Source organism: Aedes albopictus, chromosome 2 (assembly GCF_035046485.1).
Source record: "Aedes albopictus strain Foshan chromosome 2, AalbF5, whole genome shotgun sequence".
NCBI lineage: Eukaryota > Metazoa > Arthropoda > Insecta > Diptera > Culicidae > Aedes > Aedes albopictus.
Genome location: NC_085137.1, coordinates 277,793,266 through 277,810,489, shown reverse-complemented (window position 1 = coordinate 277,810,489; position 17,224 = coordinate 277,793,266). Strand labels below are relative to the sequence as shown.

At 37.7% G+C, this 17,224-nt stretch overlaps 1 protein-coding gene across 14 annotated transcripts in view; it reads left to right on the top strand.

Annotated features, from left to right (window-relative positions):
- The window catches only part of LOC109398163 (F-actin-uncapping protein LRRC16A), a 632,161-nt gene that overhangs the window by 410,953 nt on the left and 203,984 nt on the right, over positions 1-17,224 (top strand). For 12 of the 14 annotated variants that reach the window (XM_062851852.1, XM_062851842.1, XM_062851847.1 and 9 more), the window contains one exon: positions 10,946-11,017. The exons of the other annotated variants lie outside the window; for them this stretch is intronic. In XM_062851852.1, the coding sequence (XP_062707836.1) occupies positions 10,946-11,017 (72 nt within the window). The remainder of the gene's footprint in view (positions 1-10,945; positions 11,018-17,224) is intronic. 14 annotated transcript variants of the gene reach the window in all.

Below are 17,224 nucleotides of genomic sequence, written 5' to 3'. Positions count from 1 at the left end.
CAAAAAATTACTCTAAAGATTCCTACGGTAATTCCTCCAAGGAATTCCTCTAGAGATTTTTTTCCAATAATTTTCAAAGGTTTCCTCCAGGAATTTCTGAAAAAAATCCATAAGAAATTCCTCTACGTATTCTTCCGGGTAATCTAAGGAATCCTTCAACAATTCCTCCATGACTTTTTTCCATGACCTTCTTCAATTCAATTCTTCAAAGAACTTTGCCTCAAGGATTTGTTGGTAGATTAGTTCATATACATGTTGAGATCCCAAGTAAACCACTCCTATGAACCATCATCTCTGATCATAGAACACGAAAACACATTTCAATTCACCAATTATATTTCACCTACCAGATTACGTCACCTTTGATCTGTCGGAGCTCTCAACTTAAACTACTAGGGTAATTGTTCCCATCGTTGCGGTAGTACCTATTGTTGCGGTAATGGCAATTGAGCACTTTTTCGACTGACATGTTACCAAAAGGTATTTTTAATAGATGTATGGTGCTTAAATTATGAGATTGCACCATTTGTTTGCTTAAGATTTGCCCAAAAACCTATTTAAAAAAAAATATTTTCATAAATGTGTTTGCTGCTGTGTTCCTATTGTTGCGGTAGTGTTCCTAATGTTGCGGTATCCCATATGATTTCAATGGGATACCGCAACAATAGGAACAAAATACCGCAACATTAGGAACACATACCGCAACATTAGGAACACAATGATCTTTCAGATAAAAACGAATAAAATGCTCATAACAACATTAAAGTGGCAATATTTCGTTATTTTCCCGTAGATTAAGGATGGATTTTATTATTTTCAATTCAATCCATGTAAAAAGTTTGCTTGGGGCGATACAATTGTGGTTTAAACATGAACCCAGCGCTTAACTCCTCCATGATCGGATCAATTACCCTAATATGAATTCAATTGTACAGTAAACAGATCATTCGTGATAGGGATTTCTCGCAAGGTTTAATTTAAGTTTAAAATCCAACATACATTTCGTCCCTTGAGAATTTCTTCAGAGAATCCAAAAGGGAGATTCTTGAGACATTCTTAGCAAATTACTTCAGCCTATGAATCAAAAATTCCTTAAAGAACTCTCCATCAGGGAAAATCCACCAGAAATTCTGAAGGATCTCACTAATTAATTAGGTTCTAGTTTTAAAGTTAAACTTTTCAATGCAATTCCAATTTCTTCAAAGTTTCTTAGTATATGGTCACTCAGTCTTTGTTGTGAATATCACTACAATTAACTACAGCTTTTTTCCGCATAGATAATCTGTGTATGCATATCTACCGATCGAAATAGTTATGTACTAGCAAATGAAGTGTAGTTGTTTTGTTGAAGTTAAGAAATTGCGGTGGATATTCCTACCGAAACATTCACCACGTATGCGCCATAATACTACTGAACAACTTTGCAGAAGGAATATCATTAATTAATAATAATGAAATAAAGCATGCCAAAAAACTCTTTAAACATTTAAATAAACGCTGGCGCAACTAGTACTTAGTTACACACTTTTCACTATTTGAAAGTCATTAGCTATCTGTTCAATTTAGTTAATAACGCGAAGATATAATTACTATCAACTGTATTAAGAACAGTTTCGTGTGACGTCCATTCGCGTAGGTACAGCAATGTGGGCTCCAGCTCCGAAGTAGTGAACGCTGGCTCTAGTGCACAACGAGCGCACATGACATTGAAGCTGAGGGACTAAATGGGATGTAGTAACGTGAATGGTGACGTCATAACTGGGTATGGTGACGTCATACTTTCCCTCTCCGGTATGTTGGATCAGCAGGTCTATTTATAGAGGAGCTACCAATATAAAGAACCATTACAGCATATTATCGCCCCTCACTTTAAGTGCTGTGATGGCCTCACTGGTAAAAACGACGAGCTCCTGTTCTAGGATCTAGCCGTCGTAGGTTCGAATCACTGGGTTTTATGTATACTACGTGGAGAAGTTTTTTGATGCCAGTAACTTTTTACTAAAAATAAAATTTCACTCTAAAAATTGATTACCCAAAAATGAGTTAATTTTTACACTTCTTAATTTTTACCCAATATATTTATAACTGCTTTATAACAACATGTGATATAATTTGATTGATTTTTTATATCTCATTTTGTTATAAGCTTGTTATAATTGTATCAAGACCTGTTATAATTATGTTATGACTAGAGCAATTTCAGTTATAATTTATGTTATTTTAACACCTAACCGGCGAATTTTATAACTCATTCTGTTATGAAAAAGCTTTGAAATAAATAACTTAATCGGAAATAATTTTGTTATGCCTTTCTGATCGGGAAAATATACCCTGTTGCCACCCGGTAGAATTATTAATCACTAATTACTATATCAACGGATAACGCTTAGCCAGACGAACATCTTTACAGAGAATACCAAAATTATATCTTTTCGTTGCACTGAGATATCGGTGAAATAAATTGATTTTGCCGGTGCGCCATCTAGTGAGATGATTTCAAATCAGAGATTATTGAAACTGAAAAATTACATTCATATATATAAATCTGCCGAAGTCATCAACTTGGAAAATTTTCTCTCGATCGAGATATCAAGTACCTAACAAATGTATATTACATTTTTGAACTGTAGTTCGAAAGTCTTATCCATATGTAATCTTTGAAGCTATATGTCCTTTGGCCACCTGGTGAGTCAATTCTGTAGAAATTATTCTTCAAATAAGAAGTATTGGTATTGTTTGTCATTATATGGCATCAAGACATTCACCTCAAAATAAGTTTACTTTTTTGAGGACGTTTGTTGCTCAGGGATGCTAAGCGAACATGCATCTATTAACGCTAGCTTGCTGAAAAACATTAGCATAATTTTTATTATCAAATAGATTTTGATGTATTAAACACTTTTTTGCAATTTCTCATCGTAATAGGCTGTTTTACCTCACACATATCTGACAGGAAAACGCCTACTTTCCCACACCAAATTAACAGTGCTGTAATGGTTCATTACAGCACTGATTTGCGTTGCGTAATGAACCATTACAGCACTGTTTTCAGTTTTGATCAACTTCTTGATGCTTTCTGGATGCAGTTTTGAAAATTTGTGACAACTGCACAGTATAACCTGCTATGATCAGATTTTCTTAAACATGTCTATGAGCATCAGTATGCAGTTTGATGAAAAAGTTTTGTTTGAAACTTCCCTCAAGCGGTAATTTATGAACTTGCAAAAAACGTTGTACGCAACTCGGTGCAGAGCTAGATTTTTACAGCACTCGTCGTAATTATCCAACTCGGCAAGCCTCGTTGGATAAATGTACGACTCGTGCTGTAAAAATCGTCATTCTGCACCTTGTTGCGTAAACTACTATTACCGAAGACACAAACATTCTATGCATTTAGAATATCAGGATATTCAAGCTTTCAATTCGTAATGTCAATACATATCTGCGCCATCTACTGAACTAATTTCGATTCAATTAATTTACCATAAGATTGTCCTTGGTATGCAAAACAATTTTGTCAAAGACAGCGTTATTCTAGGAAGTCATGATCAAAAGATCATTTGTGCCGTGGGGTCCAATGGACCCCATGGGTACAAAATCGCCCGGTTCAACTTTAACATCGAGAATAATCCTTAGTATGCCATGAAACTATTGGTATTTTTTCACAAATAACTCATCGCAGTGTAGTTTGAAGATACTGTAAAAATGGAACCGATATGTCAATCCAAACTTTTTTGCGACAACTTAAAAGTGACTCTGGGGTCCAATGGACCCCAAGTATCCATTTGAGAATTAGTTGTCATTTCGAGGAATATGCAGTTTCTTAGAGAAAATACGGGGTTCTCAGTAATAAGTGCACTTTATCCTACTGGCTGGGAGTTTTATCCAATCCAGTGAGTCACAATTTTCTCAGACGCTTTTCAAAACATATTGTTACAGTTTTCCCTGAAAATTTTCTTCGGCTAATTGATTTCAAATTGTCATTTGGACGAATATGCAGTTTCTTAGAGAAAATACAGGTTTCTCAGTAATAAGCGCACTTTATCTTACTGGCTGGGAGTTTTATCCAATCCAGTGAGCCAGAATTTTCTTAGACGCTTTTCCAAACATAATGTAACAGTTTTCCGAGAAAATTTTCTTCGGCTTATTGATTTTTAATTGTCATTTGGAGGGATATGCAGTTTCTTAGAGAAAATTCAGAGTTCTCAGTGATAAGCTCACTTTATCTTACTGGCTGGGAGTTTTACCCAATCCAGTGAGCCAGAATTTTCTCAAAAGGTTTTTTTTTTTCAAATATAATGTAACAGTTTTCCGGGAAAATTTTCTACGGCTAATCGATTTTTAATTGTCATTTGGAGGAATATGCAGTTTCTTAGTTTAACCCATTGGTTTTTCGAGCGATATTATACCCTTCCTATGGATGTAAGAAGGGTAAAAACTGTAGTAGGCTAAAGACACTGTATGCTAAAGACACGAAATCTGATGATTGTTGCTATTGATGATGATTGTCGCGTCATGACGATGATGCTGTCGAGCAATGCTTTTAAAGCGCGTTTGACAGGTCTCCTGCTCGATTGGAATGACATTGACAGCAAATTTGGAATTCCAATTGGGACATTTCGTGTCTTTGCATATAGTGTCTTTATAGTAGGCTATAATCATAATTATAACTAGAGTAGGCTGAAAACGAGGAGGAAGAAAATAAACGTCAATGTGATTATTGTTTACAACCGAACAACACGGTTTATTGCTATTCTACATTGGCGACGAGAGTAAAGCTCAGTTTTCCGCGTTTGATTTGATTATTGGCCCTGGAGAGGAATAGCAGATTAATACATTTGTTACCAAATAGTGGTATGTGCAGTATTTTAAATAAGGAAGAAGATGTTGTGACTTGATATAGTTTGAATGAAAGTGGGTGTTTTGGCTAAAATAAATAAAAAGGAAGGAGATAAGGAAATACCATCCTTAGTGAAGCTTGACAATGTGTAGAATGGGGAGAAATAATGTGGATCTTTCGGATTTGAACAGAACAAGCTAGAAATGTGTGGGAAACACTACTCCGGTTTGATTAAGGAGCTGCGCAACACGAAGATAGTGATGGTTCTGTTGAAGATCAGATCAGGAGGCTCCTGAATCAGCTTTGTAAATCTGGTATGTAGTATAGAATGTGATAAACAGCATGATATCGAAGTGCGGGTGTCATTTAGGAGTGTTTTCTTAACCGTTATTTACGTAGTTGATAAACAACGAGATGGTGTACACAGTTGATTTGTTTGAAAGATCGAACGGTTAGAACAAGTTTACTGAGGGTGAAGGATTTAATTGATTTAAAAATTGAAAATTTATTGAACATCTTAGTGCTTATGCAGCATCCATTTATTACGTAATGCTAAAATCGACATTTTTCGACCCCCCCTCCCCCCTCCGTAACGCTTTTTTGTATGAAAACCCGAAAATTTTTGTATGGGCCGTAACGCTCGGCCATACTCCCCCCCTCCCCCTAGAGCGTTACGTAATTTGTGGATGGCGCCTTAGGCAGATATCATATAAGTAAGCGTTAAACGCGCGGGTAATTAGTAAGACCAGGATGAGGGCAACGGGTTCTGTGTCGGTTCTTGGGTTCTTGATCAGACCCCAATCTTATAGCAAAGAAAATAGGGTATCGGTTCCCTGATTAAGATTGAGGCTATCATTTCCATTTAACAAAAATATTCATATAATACATAACGCATGGAAACAAACAGAAAGGAATCAATTGGTGACGTAGTCATTTGTTTTCGTGTAGGATGGATTAGGGAGCGTGAGATTACTTATGACACTCAGACCTTATATTTATTTCTTTGAGCATAGAACATCACGTTGCCTGCTACACGCCCAAAGCAAGCTTTCATTTCAAAGAAAGCTTAGATAAGAATCAGGCTCCGTCTCAGTTCAGAGGTATACAGAAAAAGAAGACGTTAGTTTGGCCGTCATTGGCAGCTTTAACATTTTAATTGATGAGATAGTTTTAGCTTAAATCACGCGGGCCCTTTAGCTTAAACCATGCACGTCAACCACGTACCGCAGTTCTCATGATTTTGACATTTTAAGAAAATCTGACAGATCTGGGATGTCCACCAAAATTTGTCGATTGCTCATTACCATGAGTTAATACTTGAGTAAAACATGTAAAACAAGCAACCAAGTCTTGAATTTCAAGCGAGCAATCGCTCAAAATTACACGATAACACGAAGATAGTAAGCAAATCAGTAATATGTGGTATAAAGCGTCAATTCACAGGTGAAATTATTTTAAACGTGTTTTTACTGTGAGCTACGGGGGGTTTTGCTTTTCGCTGCTACCTGGCTTAACCAATTTTAGACCGTTATCTCTAATAAAGGTGTGTTTGATAATTCATATTACATTGAACCGCAGAGAGAACAAATCTTGATTATCTGGACTAATTGTGGCAGCGCAATTTACAGATGCAATGACATGCACAGAAGGCATTAAACTGTGTGAAAAGCATTACTAAACGTTGGCTATTCTTAGGCAAATCAGTTTCTTAAAAAATATATGCAAACGACAAATGTATGAAACTTGCAACACAATGTATGAAAACAAAGTAACAGAGAAAATTATAAATCATCAAACAGGTCTCTAATTACGTATTCAATTTGACGCGATTAAATCGCTCAGTGTAGGAAAAGCAGGAAAAATGTTATCACAGTTAATATTCTAGTAGTCAGTCATCAGATATATTGAACAGAAAAGTTCTGTCTAGTATGCAGAATATGGTTTGACATTCGTCAGAAGGGCTGTAAAATATGGTAAAATACCATAGGAAGAATTGATGTAGAGGTCTGTCAACAAAAGCAAAATATGAAAATTACGAATTCACGTCACGGAATTTAAAATATATATTCCTATAAAGCACTATATGAAATCATTAACCCTCTAATACCCAATCCCGCCTTTAGACGGGGTATAGTTTGATAATTTTTGTAATTTTTGTTTCGTGGAAAATCAAAATTTTCATATTTTTGGCTGATATTTAGGACTGTTTTGTATATCTCAAAATGGTTTTTGGTGTATTATGAAACGTATTTACATTTTTTGAAAATCATTGAAAAATTGATGTTTTAGTCACCTTTTAGAAGTCATTATTTATTTTGTATTGAATCGCTACAATTAACATATTTTAAATTTTTCCCAAATCATTCTATCCTTGTTTAAAAGTTTAAGAGAATCGAATACACTCTAAAATTATTTTCCTTAAAATTACACGGAAAATAAAATTCTCTGTGAAAAAAATTGAAAATGATAATATTTCAACAATAATCATAAAATCTCAAAATGTTTTCATCTCAAAAAATCCGTTCCCCAAATTGGCTTCCAGGAAAAATATAAAAGTGTGGGGATGTTCAAAAATAAAAATTAGAAAAATTAAAAACTGAAATTCACGAAATCGAGAATTAAAAAGAATCATCTTCCAAAACATGTTTAAATCGATTTTAGATAACGAAAAATGATACTTAGATCAAAATCAAAAATTTGGGTATTAGAGGGTTAAATAGCTCTAGTATGATTCTATATTCAAATATAAGGGAAATAAAATGGAATGTAGGGGATAATAAATCCTAGTCCATTCCTTCCAAGAAACGTAGGGAACTAAGAGAGTTCTAGTCCGTTTCTGTATCCAAATATAGGGGATAAAGTTATCCTAGTCTATTTGGAGTTCGAATAGAAAAAGTAATGGAATGTAGGGGGTCACGGATCCTAGTCCATTCCTAGCATGAAACGTAGGGAGCTTTTGGCAAGTTCTAGTCCGTTTCTGTATCCAAATATAGGGGGTGAAGTCATCCTAGTCTATTTGGAGTAGAAAAAATGGAATGTAGGGGATTACAAATCCTAGTCCATTCCTAGCAAGAAACGTAGGGAGCTCAGAGAGTTCTAGTCCGTTTCTGTAACCAAATAAAGCATTGTCCAGTTAGAATCCGGACGCAGATAGTCACTTATATCTCAGAGGTGGAATAACAAACAGAAAAGGTGAAGCCCTCAAAACAAAGATAATTTACTGTAGTTTCATGGAAAAATATCATTAAAATTATTTAATTAAATTTTTAATACATTTTCTCATTTTTTCTGTGATTACTTCCTTAAAAATCTGCACAATGGTAGTAAATTTTAACATCAACCCCTTCGGCGGATTTGTTTAACAATCAGGTCATCTCTGTAGTGTCCTGAGACCCTCTACCAATCTGATTAGGATTCCAAAGAAACTTTGCCAAATATTTCTCTTCTTGCGAAATTAAAAGCTATTCAGTGAATTCCAAAGAAGTGAAATTTGAGTGTTTTATCGTTAATAAACACTACCCAACATTGATGACACCACTGCACATCTCAGGCTGTCGTGATAGCTCACCAAATTAGCTCAAACCTCTGCAGATCCCTTGTGTGCATTTTTGAAAAGCAGCACGCGATTCTTGAGGTTATCATCTTTGTACACATTTGGTGTCAAAATCGTGATGTGAGAAAACGATGTCCAGAGCTCAAACTTCCTGGCAAATCTTGGAATTCCAAGCAGATTTATCCATGAACATAAACTTCAATCTTCCTTGGGCACTTCCTCATGGCATGGTTAACAACATCTGTGCACATCACACATAATGGTTGTGGAGACATTAACATTTTTCGCGACTGTCGTACCTGACCACGCTTAATTTTCAGCGTGTTTGTGCAAGATTTTTTTCCTTCACTTGTCTTCAATCTGAAATAACTTTTCACTCGTAGCAAGAAAATCGATGAAATTTTCACCATCAATAGAGGACTTGTTTATGATCAGACTGCTGTAAAAAAATATGATTATGATCATTGAGAGCGTCACAATAAATTATCCTTTGCGTCCGGATTCTAACTGGACAATGCTTTATAGGGGATAAAGTTATCCTAGTCTATTTGGAGATAAATGGATGAAGAAGATCACGAATCCTAATCCATTCTCGATTCAAGTTGATTTTATTGTATTACAGACCAAAATGAAGGAGCCCAGCTCAGTTCGTTTGGCGTAATATCTAGTAATGTTTATGAATGAGAATCTGTGAATAATGTATCTTGAAGTCTATTTTAGATAACACTAGTTTACAGCATTTTTGAACTCGGTAAGCTGATGATCATTTTTGGTGTAGAATCATGCCCTGATTTCGAAAACGCGAAGGAAAAAAATTACAGTAGAGCGGAAATTTTTTCGACTTTTTATACAAGGGTGATGATTTGAAATCGATTTTTGTTCTATTTTTAAGCAACGTCACTCACTTCACACATCTCATTCACCGTAGTCAATGCTCCGATTGAGCTGATTTTTTGACTGTATCTCGCCTACATATGATATGGCAAATAAACGTTGAGAAAGAATTTTTATATTGTTTTATTCTTATTGAAAAAAATACATTTCTTCATATATTTTCGGAAATTTGCCTAAAATTTAAGGAGATCGTCCCTAAAACTCGCCAATATATTGAATTTCATCAATCTGATGCAAAACCTGCATTCAGATGATCGAATGGTATTGTATTCAGCTTTTAATTTATGGCAAAAGATTTGTAATTGGTTGAACAAAACGCAAGATATTTGAATTTTAGTAAATTCCATATTTTTAAAAGTTGTAAAACTTGATATTGAGCTAAAACTCAAAAATCGCTCTACTTAAATTTTTTTGAAGCACGGTTTCGAAATCAGTGCTAAATTGTACTGCAAAAACTTTGGTCGTTCAAAGAAGTTCACAACTTTCGTTTTATTTTGTAAACTTGTGTAATCATCATTATGAGAAAAATGAATTTTGAAAATTGAAGAATATATCAAGATGAAATCTGAAGCTGGTACATAGGAGAATCAAACGAAGAAATTTTTCAACTACTGTGGTAAGAGTATTCAACCAAATCAAAAGAAGGAGGTAAACGTATGTAGAGGCGGCTAAGTAAATGCTAATCACATCAATATATTGATTAGTTTTGCAATCGCAATTTCATATTCCTATACAGATAACCAAAACTATGCCAGGATATTTGTGTACAACGGGGTTTCGATCGAAAATCATCAAATGTTGTTCAATACAAGGTTTCGCATACTGAATAGGATAGTTTTACTATTTGCAGAAAGGGAGGGAAGTAGTAGGCTATAATCATAATTATAACTAGAGTAGGCTGAAAACGAGGAGGAAGAAAATAAACGTCATTGTGATTATTGTTTACAACCGAACAACACGGTTTATTGCTATTCTACAAAAACATAAGTAGGGTAATTGTTCCCATCGTTGCGGTAGTACCTATTGTTGCGGTAATGGCAATTGAGCACTTTTTCGACTGACATGTTACCAAAAGGTATTTTTAATAGATGTATGGTGCTTAAATTATGAGATTGCACCATTTGTTTGCTTAAGATTTGCCCAAAACCTATTTTAAAAAAAATATTTTCATAAATGTGTTTGCTGCTGTGTTCCTATTGTTGCGGTAGTGTTCCTAATGTTGCGGTATCCCATATGATTTCAATGGGATACCGCAACAATAGGAACAAAATACCGCAACATTAGGAACACATACCGCAACATTAGGAACACAATGATCTTTCAGATAAAAACGAATAAAATGCTCATAACAACATTAAAGTGGCAATATTTCGTTATTTTCCCGTAGATTAAGGATGGATTTTATTATTTTCAATTCAATCCATGTAAAAAGTTTGCTTGGGGCGATACAATTGTGGTTTAAACATGAACCCAGCGCTTAACTCCTCCATGATCGGATCAATTACCCTAATGTGCTCGAGAACGGCGCTCACATATCTTGCTCTAACGTATCCCCATCCTATCAAACTTTTCGATATTATGATGTTTACAATAAAGATCATGTACGGTTTTACTGTCTGCTATGGTTGGAATATCCTTTATTTTTTTTTGTCTTTCAGGACTATCATGCAGTTGATCAGTTTGAAACCCGAGGTTTAGATTTACCCAAGCTGGGACTCGACTCTCCAACCGTAAGTTCTGCCAAAAACCTTTTACTTTGTTATTAAATGAACTCATCAGATAATGCACCACAACCACATCAAAGTTTAAGGTCACACACACTTCTCAAGATATTTTGTGTTCATTTCTCTATCGATTAACATTCATTTCCAAAACTTAATACTTATCTTAAAAAATCGGAAGAATGGGATAAAAGCAAAACTCGAACATCGCAGCTACCAGTCTGGTACATGGTAAAAATATCTCAAATCTATCCTAGATAATAATAGTGTCAGCTCGTTTGGCCGAAATATGAGTACCTAACAGTATTATCTGAATACAGTTTACATAATTTTTGAACTCAATGAGATGACTCACTTTCCATTAATTTGAGTTTAAATAATCTTTTTGAATCAAAATATCCTAAATGTAGATGTTTCTACCGATTTTGGGGCAATTGGGAAACGAAAAGTCACAAAGATCTAATCGTAGCAATAGAAGACTGCAACGATTTTAGACGAAAGTTAGCAATGATTTTAGTTGACATCTGTTCCAGTGTTTTAATATTAGAAATTTGATGGAACTCATTAGTGCTATACCAGAGAGGCAACTTCAGAATCATTTTCAAAATTTTATTTTGAATCCTCTGAAGTTGCTTCTTTCTGGTATTGCAACAGCTCGACCATATTGAGACGGCTTAGGGACAAAACGTCGAAAGACAAAACGTCGAATGCCAAAAGGTCGAATGCCAAAAGGTCGAATGCCAAAAGGTCGAATGCCAAAACGTCGAAAGGACAAAACGTCGGAAACGAGTAATCTAAGCAAATAGTGAGTTCTTTATTCTTTTAGAGGATACTCATTCTTTCACTTGTATCTGCCAACTAGTTCAGATGGGAGCCTCCCTGAGGCTCCCAGAAACAACACCTCAGGGTGGGCATGTTTTTCGCGGGTAGAGAATAACCGGTATTCCAGAATATGGTACTAACACAACAATGCCAAGTATCCACACAATAATCTTTACACAGCTGGTGGTTTCAACTTGGGTCTGAAGCGTTATAGAGTGCAAAATAAGTCACTGACCTTCAGCGCTTGGGCAGTGACCCGAGATAATGAGAGTTTTTATCTGGTAAGAGCCCTAGATACTTAACTTCTTGCTCTTGGCATATGTGGAAATATGATAAGTTGAGTTTTGGAAGCATTTGGAGAAATCTGCCATTTTTGTAAATAAGAAGAAAAAATATCTAAACTTTTTTGCAATCTACTACAAATGACACGCAAACTTCGCCCCTTGGCTGAGATACCTGGTGTCATCTGCAAATAATGATTTTTGACATCCCTGTGGCAAATCAGGTAAGTCGGAGGTAAAAATATTGTATAAGAATGGTCCCAGTATGCTGCCTTGTGGAACACCAGCTCTTACAGGTAATTTATCTGACCTGGAATTTTGATAGTTTACTTGAAGTGTTCGATCTGACAAATAGCTTTGAATAATTTTAATAATATATAGTGGCAAATTAAAGTTTTTTCAATTTTACGATCAAGCCTTCGTGCCAAATACTATCGAATGTTTTTTCTTTGTCAAGGGGTGCTATGCCAGTGTAGTATTTATTGGAACGAATGAAATTCGTTACCCGTCAAAGTTGATGAGTAGTCGAATGTCCTTGTCGGAATCTGAACTGCTCATTGGCAAAAATAGAATTTTCATCAATATGAATCATCATTCTATTTAAAATAAGCTTTTCAAAAAGTTTACTGAGAGATGACAGTAAGCTAATTGAACGATTCTAGATATCGGCTTCGGCAGGATTTTTGTCAGGTTTCAAAATTGAACTAACTGAAAACATTTGTTTAATATATTAATCTAAAATAATAAGCAACTTTCTGGAAGTTTTTTTATGAGAATATAGAAAATTCCGTCATCACCCGTAGTTTTCATACTCCTAAACTTCTTTATAATAGATGTTCTTGTTCGAAAATGTTCTCATGATTGAGAATGTTTTCGAATTCGCGGGCAATCAGATGTTCTATTGGACTAGTGAGACCTATACTGAAATTATGCGCACTTTCAAACTGTTCGGCAAATTTTTGTGTTTTTTTCAGAATTAGTTAATAATATTTTGTTATCCTCTTTTAGCGCAGGAATAGGCTTCTGAGGCTTTCTCAATTTTTTTTTGTCAATTTCCAAAACGGTTTAGAGCCGGGGTTTATTAAGGAAACTTTATTTGCAAAATTTTTGTTTCTCAATTCGGTGAAACGTTTTTTAATTTTCTTCTGATGATCCTGCCAGATTACTTTCAAAGCAGGATCTCGATCATCGTCAATAATAACTGAGTCGAATTTGACTTCACACTTAGGCATTGATGCGCTTCTAGCTTCGACTATAGTACTAGTCAAAGTTTCGAGAGCATTGTCAATATCAAAATGTGTTTCCTATGAAATATTTACATCTAAATGGCTATCGATGTATGTTTTATATGTATCCCAGTCAGCTCTGTGATAATTAAAAGTAGAGCTGATGGGATCACAAATTGCTTCATAGGAAATTTGAAATGTTAAAGGAAGATGGTCAGAATCAAAATCAGCATAAGTAACCAATTGGCTACAATGCTGACCTGAGTCAGTTAAGACCAAATCAATTGACGGATTTCTAGCAGAAGAAAAACTAGTGGGGCCTTCGGGATAACGACCCATAAGAAAGTGGTCATTCTCTGTTAATAATTCCCAGTGAAGAAACAAGGGTGTAAGCAGTAATAAATAACAAAAGTTCCATAAACAAATAAAAAAAATGAATAAATAAATCAAAAGCTTCCATAAATAATTGATTTTTGAGCAACTAAAAACGATCATCAACTGTTGCAATAAAAAAAGCCAACAGGACCATTTTTTTTATAATTGGTGATTTTAATGCGAAACACCGTTCGTGGAATAATCTTCAGTCCAATTCAAATGGCAGGATTTTATTTGATGAGTGCTCTTCAGGATATTTTTCTATTCAATATCCCGAAGGCAGACAATTAAACGTTCCATAATAAATACAAAATTTCCCATAAATAATTCGAAAAGTCCCAGTGAAGAAACAGGGGTGTATGCGGTAATAAATAACAAAAGTTCCATATACAAATAAAAAAATGCATAAATGAATGAAAAGTTTCCATAAATAATTGATTTTTGAACAATTAAAATCGTCAAAAATGCAATGAATAAATCAACTGTTGCAATAAAAAAAGCCATTTTTCCCACCAAATAACTTCGAATTTTCCATAAATAAATCCGATATTTCCATAATAAATTAGAAAATTCACAAAAAAATATCGAAAAAGCAATAAATAATACAAAAAATACAATAAACAAAAAAATATCATACTTACCTTACTTACCGGTCAGGCTAAGGCCGGGGTGGCCTCTGCTGTACATAGTAGCCGCCTCCATTCCACTCGGTCCATGGCTGTTTGCCTCCAGTTCCGCACTCTGCGTAGGGTCCGCAGATCGTCCTCCACTTGGTCGACCCACCTAGCTCGCTGCGCTCCACGTCTTCTTGTACCGGTCGGATGACCCTCGAGAACCATTTTAGTCGGGTTGCTATCCGACATCCTGATGACGTGACCCGCCCACCGTAGCCTCCCGATTTTCGCGGTTTGGACGATGGTTGGTTTTCCCAGCAGCTGATGCAATTCGTGGTACATTCGCCTTCTCCAAGTCCCGTCTTCCATCTGCACTCCGCCATAGATGGTACGCAACACCTTCCGTTCGAAAACTCCAAGGGCGCGTTGGTCCTCTGCACGTAGGGTCCATGTTTCGTTCTATGGGACGACCGGTCTAATCAGCGTTTTGTAGATAGTTAACTTCGTGTTACGGCGAACTTTATTCGATCGTAGAGTTCTGCGGAGTCCAAAGTAGGCACGATTTCCTGCCACAATGCGCCTCTGAATTTCTCTGCTGGTGTCGTTGTCGTCGGTCACCAGTGAGCCCAAGTACACGAATTCTTCAACCGCCTCGATTTCATCACCGTCGATATGAATTCGGGGTGGCGGGCGCGGTGATTCCTCCCTGGAGCCCTTTGCCATCATGTACTTTGTCTTCGACACATTAATGACTAATCCGATTCGCCTGGCTTCACTCTTTAGTCGGATGTACGTTTCCGCCATCGTCTCAAATTTACGAGCAATAATATCAATATCATCGGCGAAACCAAGCAGCTGAACGGACTTCGTGAAAATCGTCCCACTCGTGTTTATCCCCGCTCTTCTTATTACACCCTCCAAAGCAATGTTGAACAGCAAGCACGAAAGACCATCACCTTGCCGTAACCCTCTCCGAGATTCGAAGGGACTCGAGAGTGTCCCTGATACTCGAACTATGCACAGCACTCGATCCATCGTCGCCTTGATCAACCGTATCAGTTTATCCGGGAATCCGTATTCGTGCATAATCTGCCATAGCTGTTCTCGATCGATTGTATCATACGCCGATTTGAAATCGATGAACAAGTGATGTGTGGGCACGTTGTATTCGCGGCATTTCTGCAACACTTGGCGGATGGCGAACATCTGGTCCGTTGTAGCGCGTTCACCCATAAATCCAGCCTGATATTGCCCCACGAACTCTCTTGCAATCGGTGATAGACGGCGGCATAAAATTTGAGATAGTATTTTGTAGGCAGCGCTCAGTAGTGTGATCGCGCGGTAGTTCCCGCAATCCAACTTGTCGCCCTTTTTGTAGATGGGACACACGATACCTTCCATCCATTCCTTCGGTAATACTTCCTCCTCCCAAATCTTGGTAATGATCCAGTGTAGTGCTCTCACCAGTGCTTCTCCACCGTATTTTAGAAGCTCGCTTGGTAGTTGATCTGCTCCAGCGGCTTTGTTGTTTTTCAACCGGCCAACCTCCTCCTCAATCTCTTGAAGGTCAGGGGCCGGAAGTCTTCCGTTCTGTGCACATACTCCTAGATCTGTTACCACGCCACCTTCGGTACTTGCAACGTCGCCATTGAGGTGCTCATCGTAATGCTGCCGCCACCTCTCGACCACCTCACGCTCGCTCGTGAGAATATTCCCGTGATTATCTCGGCTTGTGGCACAAAGCCTCTGCGCGAGCGGTTCAGCTTCTCGTAGAACTTTCGTGTGTCCTTAGCGCGGTACAGCTCTTCCATCGCTTCGCGATCTCGTTCTTCCTGCTGGCGCTTCTTCATCCGGAAGACTGAGTTCTGCCTGTTCCGCGCCTGTTTGTAACGTGCCTCATTCGCTCTCGTACGGTGTTGCAGCATTCTCGCCCATGCTGCATTCTTCTCGTTTGTCAACTGTTCACATTCGCCGTCGTACCAGTCGTTTCTGTGATTCGGAGTCGCGAAGCCTAGTGCTGTAGCCGAGGTACTACCTATGGCGGATCGGATGTCCCTCCAGCCATCTTCAAGTGTAGCTGTGCCAAGCTGCTCTTCCGTTGGTTGGGCCACTGCTAACTGCTGCGCGTAGTCTTGAGCCACTTCTACGTTACGAAGTTGCTCGATGTTGAGCCACGGCGTTCGACTTCGACGCGTGGTGATAACTGTCGAAAGTTTTGAGCGCATGCATACAGCGACTAAGTAGTGATCCGAATCTATATTCGCACTGCGGTATGTGCGGACGTTGGTTATATCTGAGAAGAATTTACCGTCGATTAGAACGTGGTCGATTTGGTTTTCTGTTTGATGGTCGGGTGATCTCCAGGGGGCTTTGTGGATATCTTTGCGGGGGAAGAAGGTGCTTCGGACTACCATACCACGGGAGTTACGCATCGCTGGCCGTTATCATTCGATACGGCGTGCAGGCTGTTTCGCCCGATTACCGATCTGTACATTTCCTCCCTTCCTACCTGCGCGTTCATGTCGCCGACAACGATTTTCACGTCACGCGGCGAGCAACCATCGTATGTTTGCTCTAACTGCGCGTAGAACGCTTCTTTCTCGTCATCGGGTCTCCCTTCGTGTGGGCAGTGGACGTTGATGATGCTGTAGTTGAAGAAACGGCCCTTAACTCTCAACGTGCACATCCTTGCGTTGATCGGCTGCCACCCGATCACACGTTGTCGCATCTTGCCCAACACTATAAATCCTGTTCCCAGTTCATTGGTGGTGCCACAGCTTTGGTAGAAGGTAGCCGCTCGATGCCCGCTTTTCCACACTTTCTGTCCAGTCCAACAAAGTTCCTGCAACGCCACGATGTCGAAGTTGCGGGGATGTAGTTCGTCGTAGATTATCCTGT